General features: G+C 45.4%; 3 protein-coding genes across 5 annotated transcripts in view; 2 read left to right on the top strand and 1 right to left on the bottom strand.

Annotated features, from left to right (window-relative positions):
* Nucleotides 1–5742, top strand: part of Rsbn1l (round spermatid basic protein 1 like) — a 51378-nt gene extending 45636 nt beyond the window's left edge. The window contains exons 6-8 of the mRNA XM_050139803.1: nucleotides 290–457; nucleotides 4068–4176; nucleotides 4255–5742. Coding sequence (XP_049995760.1) covers nucleotides 290–457; nucleotides 4068–4176; nucleotides 4255–4881 — 904 coding nt within the window. The 3' untranslated portion in view covers nucleotides 4882–5742. The remainder of the gene's footprint in view (nucleotides 1–289; nucleotides 458–4067; nucleotides 4177–4254) is intronic.
* Nucleotides 5743–12053: 6311 nt separating this feature from the next.
* Nucleotides 12054–14823, bottom strand: Tmem60 (transmembrane protein 60). The gene is made up of 2 exons (XM_050139821.1): nucleotides 14635–14823; nucleotides 12054–12667 (listed from the first exon to the last, which is right to left on the bottom strand). Exon 2 carries the CDS (start codon nucleotides 12615–12617, stop codon nucleotides 12216–12218), a length of 402 nt encoding a protein of 133 aa, XP_049995778.1. The 5' UTR covers nucleotides 12618–12667; nucleotides 14635–14823; the 3' UTR covers nucleotides 12054–12215.
* Nucleotides 14824–15170: 347 nt separating this feature from the next.
* The window catches only part of Phtf2 (putative homeodomain transcription factor 2), an 88065-nt gene continuing 80420 nt past the window's right edge, over nucleotides 15171–22815 (top strand). For 2 of the 3 annotated variants that reach the window (XM_050139813.1, XM_050139811.1), the window contains exon 1: nucleotides 15171–15293. The gene's annotated coding sequence lies outside the window, so the exon portion shown is untranslated. Of the gene's footprint in view, nucleotides 15294–19043; nucleotides 19063–22815 lie in introns of those variants that run through there. The other variant, XM_050139812.1, reaches the window with a different exon arrangement.

Genomic DNA, 22815 nt, shown 5'->3' with positions numbered 1-22815 from the left:
TCGGGCTGGAGAGATGGCTCAGAGGTTAAGAGCACTGCCTGTTCTTCCAAAGGTCCTGAGTTCAATTCCCAGCAACCACATGGTGGCTCACAACCATCTGTAATGGGGTCTGGTGCCCTCTTCTGGCCTGCAGGCATACACACAGACAGAATATTGTATACATAATTAATAAATAAATATTTAAAAAAAAGAATTAAACATCTCCTTTTATCTGAAATTATGTGATTATGAAATGCCTGGTAAGGAAACAAGCCTCAGTATTTAAATGCAAATCTCTTTTAATAAACAGGACTACCAATGAAATCAAAAACCTTCAGTATCTACCTCGAACCAGCGAGCCTCGGGAGATGCTGTTTGAAGACAGGACGAGGGCCCACGCTGACCACATAGGCCAAGGCTTTGAGCGACAGACCACAGCTGCTGTGGGGGTGCTGAAGGCTGTGCACTGTGGACAGCGGTACACAAGCTGCTTCCTCAGATTTATTCTGTGTGTCTGAATGTTTCGCCTGAATCCCACGCAAGCCGTGTCTGGTGGGGCAGAAGAGGACAGTTGGGGTTGTCACATAGGTGTTGGAGATGGGCTTGAGTCCTCTGGAGGAGCAGCCAGCGCTCTTAACTGCTCAACTCCAGCCCCACTATAGTTGTTTGTTGGCGTTGGCTGTACTAGAACTTGAACCTGGGTTCTTCCTTACACTAACTACTGTTATTTTATTATATTTCCTTTCACTGTTTTCGAGACAGTGTGTTACTGTGGAGCTGGCCTTACTAAGACAGTCCTGGAATTCACTATGTACATCAAAGACTCACTTGCCTCTTCTTCCCAAGTACTGGGATTAAAAGTGTATGCCATTTAAAATCTTTATTGGGCCATGAGATGGTGGTACAGACCTTTAGTCCCAGCACTGGGGAGGCAGGGGCAGGAGGCTCTCCGTGAGTTTGAGGCCAGCCTGCTCTACAGAGAGGGTTCCAGGACAGCCAGGGCTGTGGAGAGAAACTTTTGTCTTGAAAAACAAAACAAAAGCTGGGCAGTAGTGGCACACGGCTTTAATCCCAGCACTCGGGAGGCAGAGGCAGGTGGATCTCTGTGAGTTCAAAGGCAGCCTGATCTACAAAGTGAGTACCAGGATAGGTTCCAAAGCTACAGAGAAATCCTGTCTCGAAAAACAAAAAAACAAAAAAGAAAAAAAAAAAAAAGAAAAAGAAAAACAAAACAAAAGCCCTGTATTGGAAATGTTCATAATTTCTTTTTGCTAGGGAAAATCATTTATTTTGCTCTTACATTTGGATAGCATAATTGAATTGAATATTTAAATTGCTAGACTCTAATTTGAGTGGAATAATTTCCTTTTTAAAATGACTAATGGAGAAATTCCTGGTTAAAGGGAACTAGATATACCTAGAGCTACTGTAAGCTCATTTACGAATGACCTTGGGAGGTCATTCATTATGTCATGACCGTGGTGTGTGTTAGTGTGTCTGAGACTCAGTCCTCTTACTCTGCTTCTTTGAGACAGGTTCTCTTGTTCGGCTGCTGAGTATGCAGGAAAGCTGCCTGCAAGCTTTCTGGGACTGGATTCTATTGTTTTCCACTCCCATTTTGCCATAAGAACTCTGGGATTATAGTGCTCAACTTGGCATGGTTGGGCTCTGAACCCAGGTCCTCACACTTGCTTAGTGCTTTGCCTGTGGAGCTGTCTCTCGAGCCCATAATTATACCCATAAAGTTGGGGTATAATTTACATTCAATAAAACATGTACCAATTTTAAGCCTGCTCCTTGTTTTGACTAATTTCTTTAGCTATGTACTACAACGACAGTCAAGTTGTAGAACATTTGTCTTGTAGTATTCTTGGTGGCTCATTACTTCAGCCATTTCTTTACCTCAAATATCCATTCATCTGCTACTTTCTGTCCCTCGGTTAGTCTGCCAGGACAGTGTCTGAGGAGCAGCGCAGAGGAGGGAGGGCAGTTGTGTTTTCTGTCCATACTTTCTTCTGTGTTTTAGTCTTTGAAAAGTCTGCACTCCAGGAACTGGCTGCCCTCATTTCTGTATGTAGTATCATCCAGGAGACTCTCTCATTGAACCTTAGGGATTTGACTATATTATGACTTATATTTCTTTCTTTTTTTTTTTTTTTTTTTGAGATTGTATTTTTTGTTTGTTTGGTTTTTCGAGACGACAGGGTTTCTCTGTGGCTTTGGAGCCTGTCCTGGAACCAGGCTGTAGCTCTTGTAGACCAGGCTGGCCTCAANCCCCCCCCCCCCCCCCCCCCCCACTGCTGGGATTAAAGGCGTGCTCCACCACCACCGGCTGAGATTATATTTTTAATTACAACCTTTTTCTCTTCCCTTTCCTCTTTCCAGACCCTCCCTTACATCACTCCCTGCTCTCCTTCAGATTCATGGCCTTTTCTTTTTATCAGTTGTTACTATAGCCATATATGTACTTGTATCTATGTATATAGCTCCATATGTTAACTCCATATAATGGTTCTTTTATGTCTGTTGCCCAGGATGAGCGTTTGTTATTAGACAACCAATTAGTGTGCTTTTGTCCCCAGAGGGCCCCCTCTCCCCCACCTTTCTACTTAGCAGCCTGCAGTTCTTTGTGTAGGGTTGGGGCCTCAAAGGCTTTCCCCATGTGACTTTGCACACTTTGGTGTCCTTTTTGGGCAGTCCTGTTGGTGAGACTCTATGGATGTAACTTATTAGGAGACAGGATCTCACAGCATAGCCCTGGTCATCTGGCTCTTAGAATTCTTCCACCCCTCTGAGCCTTAGCTGCGGGAGTGTTTTCTAGATGTGTTAGCTGAGACAGGGCTCCGTGACTGCACATTGATTGGTCGTTGTCTCTGTCAGGCTAGACTGTCAGGATTTTCCTTGTGTACTGCCTTGATTGGAATTTCACTTCAGAAATTTATTTTGAGCATCTTCTGTGAAAATGTATTTTTGTATTTCTAATTGAAGAATTTGGAAATTTTTCATAATTTATATAAGAAATGTAATGTCTCCAATGAAGAATGAGTATTTGTAATAGACATTTCTTAACTTATTGTTACTAAGACCCATTAATGTGCACTAGTATACAAAATAAAACTGCAAGAGTCCTTAGGGTTGCATGGCTGTGTGCATCATCAGCATGGCTGTGTGCATCATCAGCATGGCTGTGTGCATCATCAGCATGGCTGTGTGCATCAGCATGGCTGTGTGCATCATCAGCATGGCTGTGTGCAATCTTTCCCATCTCACACTAACTGGGCCTAAGCCTACTTAGTGTCCAGAGCTTTTGAGATTGGGTGTGTTCAGGTAGACAGTATCTTCTGTAGAACAAGAAAGTATTTCTTCTCTCTCTCTTTTTTTTGTAGAGTGTCACTGTGTAATCCAGGTTACAGGCGTGAGCCCCTTCTGCCCATACTTTTCATTATAAAATTAATAATATACTAAATGTACATATTTATGAGATTCAGTGTGATATTTCAACACAGGTATACCCTATATAACAGAGCAGAACACTGCTTTATCTGTTACTTCCACAACCACCACAGCATCCACCATTTTTGTGTGGTGAGAATGAAGTTCTCTCTTCTGCCTGTTTGCAGTATTTAACTAAGTGTTAACCATAGTCACCCTCCTGTACTACAGAACATTTCCAGTTATTCCTCTGTAATTCACTCTCTCCAGCCCGATAACTACCATTCTGTGCTTTGCCAAGGCCCCTTTAACTTACACATGGAAATGAGAACACGTAGTCTGTGTCTTTCTTGTTTGCTTCTGCTTCTTTTATGCGGTATTTTATATTTTAACACTTAAAGAAAAATTGAACTGCATTAAAATGAGATACTTAGTTTTGATGGTTTGTATAATTTACGGATAATTCTGAAAGTAAAGACAGTTGTTAGTCTGTTTAGGTTGGAGCTCACGGCTAACCTGATTTTAACAGATGAAGTGGTTTTCTTTATTTGTAAGGTTTTGGTGTTGATCGTAAACTAGTTTTGTTTGAATTTATTAAGGACTTAACAGGATGAAACATTAATGGAAGGTTCCTTTATTATCACCCTCCTTTACAGACCTGACCAGCCCCGAATAACCAAAGATGTGATTTGTTTCCATGCAGAAGATTTCTTAGAAGTAGTTCAACGAATGCAGTTAGATTTACACGAACCTCCACTGTCCCAGGTAAAACCAAAACTTAAAATAATCATCATTTTCACTTAGATTTTGTTGTGCAAGTCTTACCTCTATTTTTTTTTCCAGTGTGTTCAGTGGGTTGATGATGCAAAACTTAATCAGCTGCGGAGAGAAGGCATTCGCTATGCCAGGATTCAGCTGTACGACAATGACATTTACTTCATTCCCAGGAACGTTGTTCATCAGTTCAAGACCGTCTCTGCCGTGTGCAGTTTGGCGTGGCATGTTCGACTTAAGTTATATCACGCAGAGGAGGACACTTGTCACGAAACATGCATGTCATCAGGTCCTAAGTCATCCGTTCTCGAACCTCACACCGGCAACATCCTTTGTGCTGTGAACCAAACCTCATCAGACTCTGTGTTTTCAGACAAACTTCCTTCTAAGTATGAATCCCAACAGATTAAACATGAACCTGTTGCCCCTACAAGAACCAAGGAAGACCCTTTGAGAGTTACCATAGCTGAAAAGACTAGAACCCTGGATAGCACAGAAGGCAAAACTGTTAAGACGAAGTTGGATCATGTTCAGTTTTCAGGTTTCCAGATTGACGTGGAGTCTAAATTTGAAGACAGTAACAAAGACTTCAGGGAAGAACTGTGTCCTGGAAGTCTCACTGATGTAGTTGATACACGGCAACAGAGTTCTGTGCACTCAAATCAAGACAAGAACGATAATGACAATTTGTGCTGAATTTGTACATTGTGTTTAAAATTCCTTTTTAAAGATAATTTGTAATAACGATTCATGAAATCTGAAAGCGAGCCCAGGAAGTGCTCTCGTTGGTTACAGCGTAGTTTATGTAGCTTCGTAACATTCCGCAGTGCCTGTCCGTGACTGAATCCGCGCACTAGGGCCCGCCGCACTGTCACCATTGCCGGTCACATCAAAGGAGTCTGAGTTTTAGGTTCAGAATGGAGCTGACAAAAATCACATAAATATATTTTTTGTAATATGAGCCAGAATTCTTTTTTGACAATTTAAGGTTTTCCATAGAGCTTATTTATATCGACGTTTCCTTTGCTGTCAAGTGTGTCAGCATTGTATGTACATAGCTTTCAGAAGTCTTTAGTATGATCCATATTGAAACGTGAGCCCTAATAAAGGTTCATAACAATGCTTTCTGTTGAGTTTGCAGAAACAACCTGACAATTCAGTTTGTTTGATCTATGTCTCTGTTAATGTATACACATGGGGGAGGAAATGGAGGAAAATGTATGTGCTCAAATCTAGTAAATATTTAAATTTCCCATATTGTACAAACCTTCAAAGAACCAGGATTCAGTTATGAAAGCATATACATATATATAATATATTGTGTGTTTGTGTGTGTGTGTACACACATGTGCGTGTATTTTGGGATGTATATTATGTATATTGTTTTGCACAGTTTCTTAAATTGATGGATATATGAAAATTCCTAGTGCTACTTTCTGGAATAAATCTTAAAATATTTATGTTCAACAATAAGAAAATAATTAATAGTTAGAAGTTGGGAGAAACTAAGAATGTTGATGTTTTTATCCCTTTAATTAATGAAGTTACGTGGCCAGATTCTTTAGCCCTAGTGTAATCTTTTTCCGGGTGATAGAAATTTCTCTTACTAAAGGGCACCTGTATGTTTAATAATAGCTGAGTGAAAAACTGGCATGCACAAAGTTGAATTATGGGCAATTAAAAGGCTTATTTTACAATTTTCCATGCTACAAAAACAAATTTTTAAACAGAGGCGATGATAGTGACTCAGATGTAACAGCACCGTCAGCTCGTCTTTCTCGGGGCCTCTCCCCGGCCCGCCAGGCCAGTGTCAGGCGTAGCCTCCTAGAGCTCTGGCGCGGCCGCTGTGTATGGGCGCGAGGTGCGTAGGGAAGTCTGCACAGCCTCGGTCTGCTCCACTTGGATGCCTGTGTGCGGGGGGGGGGGGGGGGGGGGGGGGGGGGGGGGGGGGGGGGGGGGGGGGGGGAGAGGGGGGGGGATGGGGGGATGGAAGGAGCTCTTGCATTGCAAACGTTTTCCTTGTATTATCCTGGGTCCCTGTCTTGACTGACGACTTTCAGCCAGCTTTCCTGCTCTGTGCTGCGCTGCCTTTCGGGAGACTGCCGTTTCCGTTCCGTGGGCTCCATTTTCACCGCCCATGCTTTGTATGTGGTGAGGAACCAATGAGAATCAACGGTAGCAACAGTGATGGCTAACGAAGATGGGCAGTGAAACAGGACATCTTGGTGGCTCACAGGAACTCAGCTTGTAGTCTGGACATTTCATGGAGAGGAGTTCAAAGTCATGACTGTAAATAAGGGTTTGTTCGTTCTCTGTGTAACTGGCTGGCTTTCACTGCACTTACTAAGCCACTTTAAGCTGAATTTAGGGTTCTTCATCATCTTTCTGGGGAACAGATTCCTAATAAACGAGTGCTAAGACTAGGAAGGGATACTGTTAAGACCTGGATTTTAGGGGTGATATCTTTACCACGGTGTGTTTGTTCCCAGTCCCCTACAGTAGACACTCTGAGGTCGTACTGCAAGGAAACACTGGTAGGTTGTTCCCCAGATAGATGAGCCTACGGTTTTCCCTTAAAGGAGTGCATGTTTCTTATGTAGCCCACAGTCAGTTACCCATAATGTAAAGGTTTAGTTGATTGTCAAATGCATACACCTCTGTGAAGGTGGGGTATGAATAACCAACGTGCTCAAGAGTTCAAGTTAAAGCCTTACAGACTTGAATCATGCTTATGCCCCTGGTCTTACGGGTTCCTTTTTAAAAATCCTCTTCAGATGCCATCTGAGAACTTGCTGAACTGAGAACTACCTTTGTTACACACAAATACCTATTTTAATACTGCATATTAGTGGTTTTTTAGTTAGTATACTCTTCATTCTCCATGTGAAATAAGTTTTTTTTTAATTTCCAATATCTTAGACCAGAACAATAAAGCACTTAAGATGCAGTTTTAATAAGGTCATATGCTATACAGAGTCATTGTTAATATGTTATTAAATAATATATAGACCTTCACTTAAAAACTTAGGTCTCTCTCTCACACACACACATACACACACATTTTCCCCTTTTCTCATTTTATTTATATCCTCTTAGCTAAGTCATATATATCCCATACTCAGGTTAGCTATCAAAAGAATTAAACATTTTTGATACTTAGTTGCAAAGTTACATAAAGCCATATATTGATTGTCTATGTTCCTATGACAAGACTACTGACCTTAATGATCAGGTTGGTGTACACAGCACTGTGTGTTGTATTATGTGTGCATTTCTGTATAAACTTGTTTGAAATAGGCTTCTTTCCGGAATGGAAGGGGTAGGCAATTGAGGAAACATTTTCTTAGGTTAAATGTTTTAAGAAATTTAATTAATGTACTCAAAATAAGATTTTCTTTTCTAAATTCAGTTCTATGGCAGGTAAGATTTTTTTGTAAATAATAAATTAGCATTGTTTGGTAAACTCAGTTTTGGGGGGGCGAAAGGGACAGTTTATTGGTATGTAAAGCACTTATTTACATTTAGGTACAGATTTGTTTTTGGCATTTGAGAGGCTATTTTCCTTGTCTTCCACCTTTCAATAAAAAAGATTGATAACCACAGTCTTCTTACCTTTGTTTTGTAATTATTTTCTTAAGTTTAACATTTTAGTCTCAGACTCTTTGCAAGTTCCGGTTTCTGTCTTCAGATGGTAAAATTCTGAAAGTGATTCTAACCTGAAAGTCTCCTTAATCTGCCTCAAGGCAGTAATAAACTTTACTTTGCCCCAAGAGAGGGAGCATCGAGGTCATTTTGGATCTTCAGTTAGGTGTGGGTTCTGGAGTGCACAGTAAGTCTCTCTGACCCGAATATCTCTATTTCAGGACAAGGATGGGCGCACCGTTGTTTTCAAGCTAGGTCGTTAAGTGACATGGTGAACTTTATATTTATTTGCTCGAGTGGTAGGAAAAGCTCTTATTCTTTCTCTAGCCTGATTATAACTAGTATAACTAGATATGAAAGCGACATTGAACTGGTTTTAAAACGGATTGCTTATTTAATGAGAACACGATGCTTAATCTGGCTCTGACAGCCTACCTCAGGGAGTGACTGGGATGGCAGCCCTTTCTGGTTTGCTGACTGGTCTCCCTCCCCTTTGTTGAGTTCTTGCAGAACTCAGGCCGAACATACGTGAACCCCAGAGCCACAGTCCCAGGTCTCAGACATTCTTTCAGGCTGGCTTTGCAACCCAGGCAGCCTTGAAGGCTTCCAGCCTTATTGTTTAGTTCCTGTAGATTGTTGTGTACTGCAGATGGAGAAATCGTTTCTTTCCCTGCACAAATGCGACAGTCACAGCAGACCATAGCGTCACAACTATAGCTGTGGCTGCCCGTGGAAGGTAACGCCCGGTATGCCGACTGGTGAAGGGGACGGCAGAACATGACGGATGCTCAGCACATTGCTGGCTTCCTTCAGAAGCCCTGCTAGAGCTCTGGGCCGAGGTAAAGGTGGGGCACGTCACAGACTGCCCGCAGACCACAGATGCAGGCAGTGATGGGAAACAGGAAATGGGAAGATAGCGCTACCGGCCTGGTGTTGGATGGAGAGCACTTGCTACCCACTGGGGATCCTCCCCCTCCACACTGCTCACACTCTTGTTTGTAAGAGACCCCGTCAACATTTACCTCATGTTTAGCTTTACCATTCTGAGTCGCTGCTCCTCTCTGTCCTGCCCTCTTAGACACTAATTTTGTGCTAATTCTGAGAACTGCAAATCATTAAATTCTTCTGGTAGTTTGTAAATGCTAAAGGACCGATCATTTCACTCAACAAAGAGAAATACCCATTTTCCTTTATGGCTCAGGGACGTGCCTGCCCTTCTATGAGAGGAAATGATTATGTACTTTGCTTTCCCTCTCATCTCTGCTTATTAATTTTAATTCTCATCTGCTGAACTGCAGAAAAGCAAAGTAGAAAACAGGCCAACTTTCTAAGGCTAGCAAACTTGTAAGAATCTTGAACTTTTTCACGGTGTCAACCTTCTGACTCTAATCTGACCTTGTCACCTAGAAAAGTGTCAGCATAGTTTATAGCTGTCTTGCGACACACGTGTGTGCTGCAGGCCAGACATGCTCCTATCTAATCTGAGCACAGATCTGTCCTTGGTACTGGAGAACTCTCCAGGAGTGGGCTGTTGTTTGTAGAGCTAAGCTGGGGGAAAGATGTTCATAGATCACGACTTCCATTTCATGAAGATGTCTGCTCATAACTGTTCTTATTGAGAAATACCCTTTTGCTTAGACTGAAAAAGTGCTGTCTATAAGCTACGTATCTATCATAACTCAGAGAACAGTGGCCTCTGCAGGAGCCTGCTTGTTACTTGAGGCAGTGATTATGCATCTTATAAAAAGGAACCCAGAAGGCATTTTTTCTGTAATACTATGTATTTCCCACCAACAAGCATCTTTTTTTGGGGGGAGGGGGAGGTTGTTTTTGAGACGGTTTCCCTGTAAGTTTTAGAGCCTGTCCTGGAACTTGCTCTACAGACCAGGCTGGCCTGGAACTCACAGAGATCTGCCTGTCTCTGCCTCCACCACCGCCCAGCTGCACTGTTTCTTTTTAATGTTTCTCATGAGCCAATGTTGAGATGTTATTAATGCACACATTAATCATTTCCTGTGCTGCCTTAGGTGTCTCACACAGACGAAGGTTGTACACTGAGAACCTGCCAGAGGCCATTAAACTTGTTTCATCCTCACGAATGAGCAGGCTGGTTCCTGTTGTCTTCTGCATATAATTGTTACTCATGTCTTTTCCTTTCTTGTTACAGTTGTTCTGGGAAGGAATAACTGTCACACTTTGACCCTAGGAGAGCTTATCACTAAGGCCAATTGCTTGAAGCAGGGCGGTGGTGGCGGCAATGTCTTTAATCCCCTGCACTCGGGAGGCAGAAGCAGGGGGATCTCTGAATTTGAGGCCAGGGTGGCCTACATAGTGAGTTCTAGGACAGCCGCGGTTACAGAGAGAGAAGCCAGGGATACACAGAGAAATTCTGTCTAGAAAAGAGAGAGAGAGAGAGAGAGAGAGAGAGAGAGAGAGAGAGAGAGAGAGAGAGAGAGAGAGGCAATTGCCTGAACAATTTTATCTGAAGTAAGTGATTCTGCAGCTTGTTTATTACAATGGGAATTTTATTTGAATTAATGATCTGCTCCAAAGGCCTGTTTGGATTTGTCTGACCAAGCCTAAATCCTCACTTCCAAATACTGTTTTATGACTCCTACGTTTAGATACTCAAAAATAACACTCCGTGGCCAGTTAACTGACAGGAAGACATGTGCAACGAGATGTTTTTTGGTTAGCTTTTTAATTTCAAAAGCCTAGTGTAATTTAAGCGGTCTTTGTGGTGTGTGGCTGCTTTTATTATCTTTATTTACAAGGAAGAAATGTATTAAAATAATCTTCGGGGGCCCTGGAAGATGGCTTACTGCTGAAGAGTGAAGACCCCAGTTTGGATACCCAGCACTCACGCAGGTTCCGGATTCAGGGACTACTGGCTGGGTAGTCTAGCCAACTGGCAGACTACGGAGGACAGCAGGTGTTGACCTCTGTCTTCCATACACACGCATGGATGCCTGCTCACACCAGTAGCCACCTGCACAGAAATTCTGTATTAGCAGTGAGACAAAGGGCCTCTAGCCAGGCTTTCCTCAAATTCAAAATTCTGCTCCTCTACCAGAGTGCTGAATTATGGGATGCATCATCTCACTCTCTGCCTATGGTAGATCCTTTAAAACCACCAAAATGACCACTTTAGACGCTGACAGAGCTAAAAGTGAAAACTAGGACAAAATCAGTCTCTTGAGGCTAGAGAGAGGGCTGAGTGGTTAGGAGCTCATACTGCTCTTGCAGAAGACTGAGGTGGATCCCATCACCCGAGCCAAGCATCTAAACACAGCTCCAGGCAGTCTCGACCCTCTGGCTTCTGCAAGCACTTGCACTTACCTGTACATATGCACGCGAGCGTGTATACGCACGTGCACACACATACACAAAATCCTAACAAAACAAAACAAAACCTCCCCAAAAAACCTTTTCTCCCCCTCTCTGAGACAGGGTTTCTCTATAGCTTTGGAGCCTGTCCTGTCCTGGAACTAGCTCTGTAGACCAGGCAGGTCTCAAACTCACAGAGATCTGCCTGCCTCTGCCTCCCGAGTGCTGGGATTAAAGGGGTGTGCCACCACCGCCTGGCTAATTCTAAAAAAAAACCTTAAAAGCACTTACAAGTTCAGCAGTTACGAGCACTTCCAGAGAGAGACTGGGGGTTTGATCCCTTGCCCCCCCCCCCCCATGGTCTTACAACCATCTGCAGCTCCAGTTCTGGGGACCGTGCTCTCTCTCTGGTCTCACGTGAACTCATCCAAGATGCCTGGCATTCCCATGAAGGTAAAACAAGAATTTTATCTCCAAGTTTTGAAATGCTTCACCTCTAAACTTGAGAAGTATGGCTACCTGGACTTTGGCATTGGTTAAGTTTGCTTTTATGGCAGCTGCATAGAATTTCTCAAACCTGAACACTTCAGTCAGGCACTGTCTGAGACTCCCAGAACAAAGAGGCAGAGCTGGCTCCCATGACGTAAATAGGCTCATCCTAGGCCATAGGAAGAACTCAACGTGAGCGTACCCCACTTGGAAATGCCAAACTAAGGTTCTTTCTTAGTTGGACATGAGGTTGCATCCCTAGAATATTTTCATAACCAAGTTCTTCCCTCATAGTCTAGAAGCACACATATATACCTGGTCTATACAGAGCACCGATCAGCAAACTCACAGAGAGTTCACAACTTCACGTCCTGACCACACACAAGGTGAGAGGCACAGAAAAATAACGTCAGAAACAAGCTTTATTTACACAGGGATAACAAAGATATCAGTAACTCAAATACTGAATAATTCAGCTTTGGGTTGGCTACAAGTTCCTGCCTCCACAACCCTGTTAATGGCAGCTTAGAACTACACTTGGTACTTCCCATCAGGTCTCGGTATTCTGGAAGTCAGTCTCTCACAAAGAAGACGTTATATCCAAGTTCTGTCAGAGCGCCAGCCAGCAAGGCCCACAGCGGGATGAAGACATAGGAGAGGTTCATGGTAGTGAACTGTTCCAGCCTCGCGCACAGTGCCAGGCAGAAGGCCAGCTTGAGTAACATGGCGACGAGGTACCAGGCTTTCTTTTTGATATTGTGTGACCCATGCCGGGGGTCAAAGCCAGACTTACACCGTCCAGCCATTTTCACGATCAGCATGACGAGGAGGATAGTGTCAAATATCCAGACTGGAATAAAAATGAGGAACCAGTTCCAAGGGGCCTTCTCGTCCAGTTTTAACACCAACATGATCAGGAAGAGTAACGTGAAAAGCCAGGTGAGGAGTACTCTCTGAGCCAAGGACATTCTCATTTACACAGTTTCAAGAGGATGTTTCAGGGCTGAGGTAAGGGAGATACACCCTAGAAAAGAAAAAAAGCTCAGGGTGTGACAGCAGAAATCACTTCTATTCCTAGAAAAGTTGGCTGCTTCCTACTTCCCAGTCTTTCCAATTTGGAAAACACTGTCTTGTAGCAACAACCACCATTTCTGTATGCATGCAAGTATGCATGTGCATGTATATTAAAAACATTCTGTCCTGAATTGTGTGTGTGTGTGTGTGCATGCAAGTATGCATATGCATGTATATTAAAAACATTCTGTCCTGAATTGTGTGTGTGTGTGTGTGTGTGCATGCAAGTGCAGGTGCCCTCGGGCTGGAGGTGGCAGATTCCCCTGGGGCTGCAATCCTCCCTCTAGTAACCTGCAGTTCTCCGGAGGAGCAGCCTGTTCCTGGCTGCAGAGCTGTTTTCCCAGCCATTGCCATCTCTTCCAGTCCATCACTGTAGTGCTAAGATTTTAAGCATTTAAGATTTAAGTAGACACTGGGTATGAACCTATTCAAGAGCAGTTGGTTTCTTTTCAGCGCTACCCCGCAAGCCCACGCTGTGACTATTGCAACTCAGCGATGATCTTAAGCTCTCTGCACGCTTGTGAACCTATAGGCTTGCATTTAATTTCAAGAGGTGCTAACACCAAGCACCTGAGGTCAGAGCGGTGGAAAAGGCAATGCAGTTTGTAAGGGTGCAATGGCTAATATAAACTCAATGCATGAAGACTGCAAAGTTGCTGCTGGGCTAAGTAACGCAGAAGGCATCGATAATCATTGCTTCCTACATTTGTAAGATTTTCTTGCTAAACAGACCACTTAAAAAACTAGGTATTTTGTCATTACTTCATGTCTAATTATCCTATGAGAAGGATCTTTTACATCACTATTCTCTCTAAATCTACTCTAAAATACTCATTAAAAAAAAATTCAAGTCTACGTATGTCTGCATGTGTATGCCACTTGTGCAGACGCCCTTAGAGAAGAAAACGTCAACTCCTAAGACAGTTTCTGAATGTGAACACGAGCTGGCACCCCTGGTGGAGTCCCCAGCGTGAGAGGTACAGGCAGTCCTGAACAAGCTAGTGTGGGTCCTGGGAACTGAACTCAGGTCCTCTGGAAGAGCAGTAGCTTTATAAACCATCACCATCTCTCCATGACCCTTACTTTTGTTCACAATTTAAAACTTACTGTTACTCTAGGATATATCCTCAAATCTGGAAGGCCTAGGATCCACTTCTTGCCAGAATATCTTCAATTTCTCTTATTTTTTTTTAAAGGATTGCATAGGCTGAACTACAATGGTGATACAGATTCCAGTTTTACAAAAACGTCTTAATCGGGGTAAAGAGTTTATTTAGCTTTTACCACCACTCTCTCTCCAAGGGACGGTCAAAGGTGCACTCCAAGGCTGAGATTTACTCAATAGATATTTCCCACTCGAGATGGGTATTTCTGGTACACAGGAAGTAGGGTTTTTGCTCATGATTCCTGATCCACTGTGCAAACCTCCAGTTTTTGTTTTGTTTTCTCCACATGGAGATCTACTGGTCTCTTATCCTTTTATCTGCATCTAGTGATCAGTTGTGTGCAGATCGGTCCAAGGTCCATCCCTCGCCATCCGATTTCCCTTCTCCCGCTGTCAACACTCTCCCAAATGAACTCTCCGTACCCAAAGGCAGCTCCGTTTCGTAAGATCACCATTTCCGCTACAAACCCAGTGTCCTCCCAGCTGACAACCTGGCTGACTTTAGGGCGCATCAGCATTGGAACGTTAAGGGTGCTGCTCAACTATCCCGGTCTTCGGTATGCAAACGCGGTATGCAAACGGTGGTTTCGTGGGGCTGCCCTACCTCTCCCAAACCTATGCTGGAATTGAATGCGGTTTGTGCGAGATGTACCCGGTAGTCGTCGAGCCGCGGCGTGATGGGCTGAGGGTCACCCAAGCACCGGGCGGCTCGGGCGGGTACCGAACGGGCAAGGGCCGAGCTCCCGACTCACCTGGCAGAGCGGCCGGCGGGCGAGCCGAGAGGACGGCGAAGGTCGGGAAGTCCGCCAGTTTGGGTCCTCGTCCTCTTCCACCCTGGTGCCCCCCATGAAAGCCCCAGCCGCTCACATAATTAGGAGAAGGTAGAGTTCCGCCTCTCCGAACCGCCGCAGCGGAGGCCCAGCACAAGCCAGGGCCCCGCCCACATCCGGGGCCGTTCCCGCCGCCCTTGGCCTATGCCGAAGCACGGAGCGGACGCTGGCCGCCTCTCTTCGGCACCTCCCCACCGGTCATTGGTCCGTTTAGCCGCCAGTAACTGATCAGTTTTCCCTTGAGCCCGCCTCCTAGTTCTATTGGGTTACGAGAGCTGCCAGTCTAGGCGTCGGCCCCGCCCCGCTCGCTCGGGCCCAGCGACCAGGGGACTGAAGCGCAGACTCCCTGGCGAGCCGAGGGGCGGGGCGTCCCGGGGGCGGAGTCGGGGCGGGCGGCGCAGACTCCGTGGAGAGCCGAGGGGCGGGGCGTCCCGGGGGGCGGAGCGCGGGGCGGGCGGCGCGAGGGTGGCGGCGGCGCGCCGCCGGCGGCGGGGCTGTAGCTCTCCGGGCTCCGGCGGCGGCGCTCTCCTCGGCGCGTCCGCGCGTCTCCCAGCCGCTTCCCAGCGGCGCAGGCGGCTACGGTAAGCGCCGCGGCTCCGTGCTCGGCTGGCCGCGTGGAGGGCGTCGGGGTCACACGGGATCCCGGGGCCGTGCGGACCGGGCGGCGGGGCGGCGGGCGGGATCGGGGCGCGGGCTCCGGGGTCGGCGCGGCGGTGCCCCCAGCCGCGGGCACCTGCGGGCCCGGCTCGGCCGCGGCCCCCTCCCACCGCCGGGGCGCGGAGGCTGCGGGTCGGGGCTCGGCGCGGGGTGGGCGCCCGCGCCTCTGCGCGCTGCCGGCGTGGGGTGGCGCGGTCCCCGGTGGGCGTAGGGGGCGGCGAGTGGCCCGGGCCGGGCCCGCGCGAGGTCCGCTATCGGCGGTAGGCGCGGGCTCGCGGTGCGGGCGCCCTGCGTGCTGCTGGCGCTGCCCGCGCGGGAGGGTAGCAGCTGCTGCAGCAGCCCCAGCGCTGAAGCTGCGGATCCGGCGGTGACTGCAGAGGGGCGGCTGCCCGACTCCTGTGCGCGGGCCTTGCAGGCTGCCTGAGGTCTGCAAACAATGCGGCGGTCCTTAGGCACGCTCACCTTTCTTCTGCCTCGTGTTGACAGCCCTCGTTCTGGTATTGTTCTGGCGTTGTGCTTTCTAACTCATCCCCGCCTTGCTAACTTCGAGGGTCATTTTGCTAACTATTTTATTTTTATCCTGACAAAACCGAGGAACCGCGTTAACATGTGCGACCGGGAAAGTAGACTCTGGAACAATTAATTGATTTCCCTGTGGGTTTTCCATACGTAGGTGCTGCTGAAATTAGGTTTGCAGTTCACAATTGTTTTTGTCAGTGGTAGGTTTTGCTTACTTTGATGTTATTTTACGAGTCATACTTTTGCCTTTTTTTTTTTTTTTTGTTGCTTTAACCAAAACATTTCTCGGCTTTCTTGCCGTTTTCCCCTTCTTCTGAGTCTTTGATTATAAACTTAACCATGACTTGGCTAGGTACTTTTGTAAATTCTTTTTCCCCAAACTGGATGGACCTGCGTAAGCACCATAGTTCAAGACTTAACTTGGCAAACAGGCTGGGGATTAAAAGAGAAAGAAATGTATATTCCTCTGAGTTTTATGGCTCAGACTCCAGATGAGAGGGCTGGCGAGGTCTAGGTATACTGGGCCATGTTTGCGCCCAGAAAACAAGGTGGTCCAGTACACCCCCCCCTCCCCCTTGGAAGTGGTTTGCCTCCTGCATAGGGAAGCTGTTGAATGCCTCAGACAGTGGCTGTCTAGGTGTTAGGTGGGAAGGTTCTGATGTTTACCATATTGTAGTAGAGCCTGAAGATGTAAGCGTTTCAAGGGCAGCTCACAGCGTGGGCACTCTTGCTTAGTCAAGTCTGCAAGAGTAAATATTTTAAAGGCCAAGCTGGCACTGGGCAGTTGATCCTAAAAATAAAGATGACTTGAACAGTTTTTAAGTGGAAACTTTTTTGGCTAGTTTGTTTTTATGTATAATTGTAAGGGATTTGGAATGTGAACGGCTTCACTAAGAGAATTTATGTTAGTATGTTGAAAAAATGAAGATCAGAAAGTAGTTGGAGTATTTATGTGTTATTTAATCCAAGATTTCAATGGTAATTAGTTGATGGGTTCACTTCTAACCAATTTGGTTACAGGGACTGCATTCACCACTCCGGTAAAAATGGCTTAGGCTTGTATAAAGAGACTAATAGACAACAAATGTTGCAAAGCGATAAACTGAATCAAATTCTCTTTGTAACACTTGGAGTTCTCTTTGTAATAGACAGTGTTGATTGTTGGTGGAAACACAGGGATGGAGTCAGGCACTCTGACTGTTCTGAACAGCCGATTAAGAGGAGAGATACTTAAACAAACGCTAATATCTCTCTATTGTGAGAGAATGTGTGGAATCTGCCTGACTTTATGGAGAGTTTAAAGGACAGACATCAGCGCCAGGTGTGGTAGCATGTGCTTCTAATCCTATCTAGCATCTGAGAGGCAGAAGCAGGGGGATGTCTGGGTTGTAGGACAGCCAAGTCTACGTAGTGAGACTTTTTCCTCAAACAATAATGAAAAAAAAAAAGTTCCCAGAGGTTAAATTTACCTGTTGATCTTTCACTGTGAATGTGATCCCCACATCAGTTTCTTTATTTGTTTAGCAGAGAGGATAGAACTTCCAAGTAGCTAGTAAGAGGATAATGGGTAGAAGGTCCAGGGAGGAGCTGTCTGAGAGCCTTGGCAACCTAAACGTGTTTTCATAACAGGGAAGGAAGGCATTCCATACTGAAGGCAGTCTCAGAACATGAGTACAGACCGAGAGAATGGGAACTGTAGATTTATGTACAAGTACTCGTGAATACCAGTGGTATATACTAATTACATAGGATGTGTCTGGGCAGTGTGAGTATATCCACTTTTGATGGCTGGAAATTGCAAACCTATTACTAAATCGTCTTTGTTGCTGTGACAGAACATCATTACCAAGGCAACTTTATGAAAGAATTTAATTTGGGTTCATGGTTTTATAGGGAAAGAGTCTGCATCGGGCGGGCGGGCGGGCAGGGCGCTGTAATAGTAGTTGGGAACTTACAAGGTTTTTTGTAAACAGGGCATCTGAGTGTAGCCCCGCCCATCCTAGAACTTGCTCTGTAAGGCCCGGCTGACCCTCTTGCCACTGTTTCCTGAGTTCTGGGATTAAAGGCATGCACCACCACTGCAGGTGGAGAACTTCAGTCTTGATCCACAAGAATGAAGCAGCTGGAGACAGAGAAATTGGAAATGGCTGGGCTTTTGAAACCCCAGAACCCACCCCTGCAGCGATGCAGCTCCAACAGGGCTGTACCCCCAGTTCTTCTCAAACAGTTCCAAACTGGGGGGTGCCACACATCCAAATACACAAGCCTGTGGGGAACCATTCTCGCTTAAACTACCACATACATTAATAGAAACTATTTGTCTGTTGTGATACTTTTACCTAATACTCTTCAGTACTTATTTTCCAAGTGCCTATGCAATACATTTTTAAATGTGTTTGTCTAGTTCTAAGTTACAGACAAAGACTAACATAGCACTCCTAGAGGTGTTTACACTTACTTTATGGATTCTGTTTTGTCATTCTTTATGCCCCCAACCTCTTTACATATTTTTTTGGAGACAGACTCTCCTTGGCAGGCGTGGCTGGCCTGGAATTCCCTGAATGGACCAGACTGGCCTCGAACTCGGGTTCTGCTTTCTCTGCACCAGCACCTCCAGCCTGCTGTTTTAAAGCTAGCTTGAGATGTTTTAGGGGGGCAGGATGTTGTAAATTGGGACTTCCCTTGAAACTGAGAAAAAAGTTCCGCGCTTATACTTCTCTGGTTAGCGTGGAGCTGCACAGGCGTTGGTTTGTGAACCACCAGAAGCACATGACTAAGATTGACAGTCCATGTGATGTTTGGGACAGCTGCGTTTGCAGTTCAGGTTCTTAGTGCCATGCAAGTGGATAACATGGTTTTTAAAAAAATCCAGAGACTAGTTTGCAAATAAAAATGCTGATTGCAGGTGGTTTTTATGAGCATTAGGCAAGAAAGAGAATCTGCTGGGTTTAATTCTCGGCAGTGAACACGAGCCGGGGCAGGAAATGACTGTGGTGAAGACCTACCTGATGATAATCACAGCTTGATTAGATGTGACATTTAATGAGAGGAAGTAAAGAGGAGAATGCAGCTTTCTGGTCGTTAGCTCATCTGCAGGAATTTTGAGAAGTAGTAGATCATAAAGCACTGGATACGGGATCTGAAAGATAGACACTTATGAAAGATCTTTGCAAGGTATGTACCCTTGTTTCCGTGTTCCGTAGACCGAGGTTTAGGTCTGAATTCTGCCGTTCACTAATTCGGCAACTGTGGGTTCATTGTTTAACCTTTTTGTAGTTTGGTTGGAGTCATAAAATAGAGGTGTCCGTCTGGATAAATGTTAAAAAAAAATGTAAGTGAGAGACTGGATGCCTTGACACAGTGCTTGGCTTCTAAGACTTACTCACAAGCCAATTGCTGTAATTATTTGATTATATTGAACTCTAAAAACCAAAAAGCCCCGCTGGGTGTGATCGCTTACACTTTTAATTCCAGCACTGGGGAGGCAGAGCCCAGCAGGTTTCTGTGAGTTCAAGGTCAGCCAGGACTGCATAGTGAGGCAACCTTGTCTCGGAAAAATAAAAGGAACAAGGGGGAAAACTCTAAAGATAACAAAACCGAAAATGGCAAAGAGAAAAATAACTCAAGCTATAGTCTGCTGAGTCACTCATAGGCAGAGTTCAGTGAAGAATTACTGCAGCAGCGTGCTCTGTGTGTTTGTGTGTGTGTGTGTGTGTGTGTATATATATATAAAAATGAGTGTCTCACAGTAAGTAGTCAGACTCTCGAGAGCACATAGTTAATTCTTACGGCCCAGAACAGAATCACCGAGCTCAGGTCTCGCAGTGTGAATAAAGCAGACAGGCAAAGGGACTTGTTTTTCCTCACATCCCTTACTCATTTCCCTCCTAACAGACTTTAGTCTGTGTGTGAGGCTAGGCCAGGTGGCATTGGGTGTCCTCCTCAGTCACTCTTCATCTTACTTGTTGAGATAGGGTAGGGTGTCGCTGGACTTGGAGCTCCCCCGGGCCCTCCTGACTATGAACCAAGCGATGTGATGGCCCTGCAGGTGCACTGCACCGAGCTTTATTGCTTGGGTTTTAGGATGCTCAGGCTTGCAGGACAGTAGTAATTAAATCATCTCTGTGGTTGGTTGTTTTTTTTTTTTACTCTTGGATTTTTGGGGGGCCCTCCACCCACCTCCCAAAAATCACACACAAAGACTTATTTCTTATGAATGCCCAGCCTTAGCTTCCTTGTTTCTTGCCAGCTTTTCTTCAATTGTCCTGTCCACCTTTTGCCTCTGGGCTTTTACCTTTCTCTATTTTCGTATATCCTTTCTTTCCTTCTTATTCCATGTCTGGCTGTGTGGCTGACCCCTTGGGTCCTTGGTCTTGCTCCCCTCGATCCCAAATTTCTCCTCTCCTTTATTCTCTGTCTGCCAGCTCCACCTATCCTTGCTCCTGCCTTGCTATTGACTGTTCAGCTCTTTATTAGATCAGTCAGGTGTTTTAGACAGGCAAAGTAACACAGCTTCACGGAGTAAAACAAGTGCAATTAAAAGAACGCAGCACATCTTTGCATCATTAAACAAGTGTTCCACAGCATAAACAAATGTAACACATCTTAGAATAATATTCTACAGCATATCTCCCAGCCCCTTGTTCTTAGATCCACAATAGACACAGCCATTATTTCATTTTTAAATGTTTGGTTTTTTTTCAAAGAGAACTTTATTATTGTGTCTGCGTATGATACATGAGCGTGGGTGGGTCACAGCTGTGTGTGCAGGTCAGAGGGCACCTTTATGGATTTGGTTCTCTCCTTCCCCCTTTCCGTGAGATTCAGGGATCCATCGTAGGAAATCAGCTTGTGTGGGTAGCACTTTCCGAACGCTGAGCTTTCTAGCTGGTCCTTGTTCTTCTGCTGCGGTGATGAAGCTCCATGGCCAAGGCAGTTTACGGAAGAGGTTGCTGGGGTTTACAGTTTCAGAGAGTGAGTCCGTGGCCATCCTGGCAGGGCACATGGGTGGCATGCAGGCCAGGTGTTGGAACAGTAGCTTAGAGCTTATGTCTCAAGCAGGAGTGGGGGAGAGAGGAAGAGGCAGCTCTGAACTGGGAATGGCGTGTGTTTGGAAACCTCAGACTGGGGACCAAGCATTTAAACATGGGGACCATTCTCATTCAAACCAGCACATTCCGCCCCCGGGCTCCCATACACTTGTAGCTAGCTGTATCATAATGCACAATGCACTGAGTACATCTTCAGAAGTCAAGGGAGCTTATAGAAGTTTATTGGGGTCTTACGGTTTCAGGAGGGTTGGTGAGGAGAAGCATTTGCAGCAGGCAGGCATGATGCTGAAGCTGGTGCCGAGAGCCACATCTCATCCTAAGTACAGGACACAGAGACAGCTAACCGAGAAGAGTGGGGGCCTTTGAAAGCTCAAAGTCCGGCCCGAGTGATACAGCTCCTCTTTTCGAAACGGTTGCATCAGCTGGATACCAACCATTGAAGCCTGCGAGACTGTGGGCAGTTCTCACCCAGAACACCACAGCCTTATCTTTAATAGAGTGTTTTATTCTTTAACAACTTCATGTAACCTCAACTGCGTTCTCCCGTGTGCCCTTGACCCCATCATGTTTGCGTCTGCTTTTTCTTTTGTTAACCGACCCTGTCTAGTTAGTGCTGCCTGTTGGAATGGCAACCCGTCTTGCTCTTGTGTAGGTGACCTTAGCTGGAGTCAGTTTATGGGTTGACAGCCATCCATGTCCAGGGGACAGTGGTCCTCCTAGTCCCTGACTCTTCCATCTCCTGCTCCCTCTTCTGTGTTTCCTGAGCCTTGGGCACAGACTTTGCTATGGATGTCCCATTTAGGGCTGGGCACTCAACAGTCACTTATTCTCCACTTTGACCAGTACTTTGAATGCTTACCACCTCCTAGGAAGCTTTATGTCCCAAAGTTGAGGACAGCACTAATCTGTGTAGTAGGGAGACCCCTGGCTCCTGGCTGCCCAGACCCGAAACAGTCACTCAGAAACTGTCATTTGAATCACCGCTTGGCCAATAGCTTAAGCATATTTTTAGCTAGCTCTTATATCCTGAATTAACCCATCTCTATTAATCTGTGTGTCACTATGTGACTGTGGCTTACCAGCAAGGTTCCATCTGGCCTCTGTCTCTGGAGGGGCTACATGGCTTCTCCTTGACTCCGCCTACTCTCTCTCTCTATATCTTTTGCAGCCTGGCTATATTCTGTTAAGCCATTGGCCGAAAGCAGCTTCTTTATTCATTTACCAATAAAAGCAACACATATACCAAACCTGAGTGTATAAAAGAAATATTTAGACGGTAGTTGGACAACATGAGCATTCAGCAGAAACCCTAGGGCCTGTTACCTACTTAGCCATGGGCTTTGGATCATGTTGGCGATAGCAGGTGCTGATTCTTCTTGTGGAGTAGGCCTCAGGTTCATTCCTTCTAAGACCTCGGTGCCAAGCCATTAATAATATAATTGTAGAGGCTTTAATGGCAAGGGATCCCTGGTGACAGAGGCTAGTTAAACTGTGCGTCTCCTGAGTGTTTACATCGTACATCCCTTTGCTTGCTTTTGGGTGCTGAATATACATATGTAAAATTTGTTGAAAAGCAAATTGGCCTTGTTTTTCTCTTGTATTCCCTGACAAGAACCTGGATGGTTCTTTTACTATGCCAGCTGAAAATTGTGGAGTATCTTTATTCTTATCTCCCATATTTTCTGTGTCGAATTATTTACTACATTTGATTATTCTCGCTACTAACTATTTAACCATGCCCTGTCTCAGTACCCACAACTGAAAAACAAGAGACCAAACCAAACCCCTTTGCCTGAGTTGGTTTAGGCCCCCATCATCTTTCAAGTTAATCTTGTTAATTTCTTTTTCATTTAGTCTCTTAGTAATCAATTTTTGT

The sequence above is a fragment of the Alexandromys fortis genome, unplaced genomic scaffold (assembly GCF_014885135.2).
Source record: "Alexandromys fortis isolate MF-2015 unplaced genomic scaffold, M_Fortis_MF-2015_v1.1 scaffold_38, whole genome shotgun sequence".
Lineage (NCBI taxonomy): Eukaryota > Metazoa > Chordata > Mammalia > Rodentia > Cricetidae > Alexandromys > Alexandromys fortis.
Note: the sequence above shows the minus strand (reverse complement) of the source record. Positions and strands in the feature narration are given on the sequence as shown.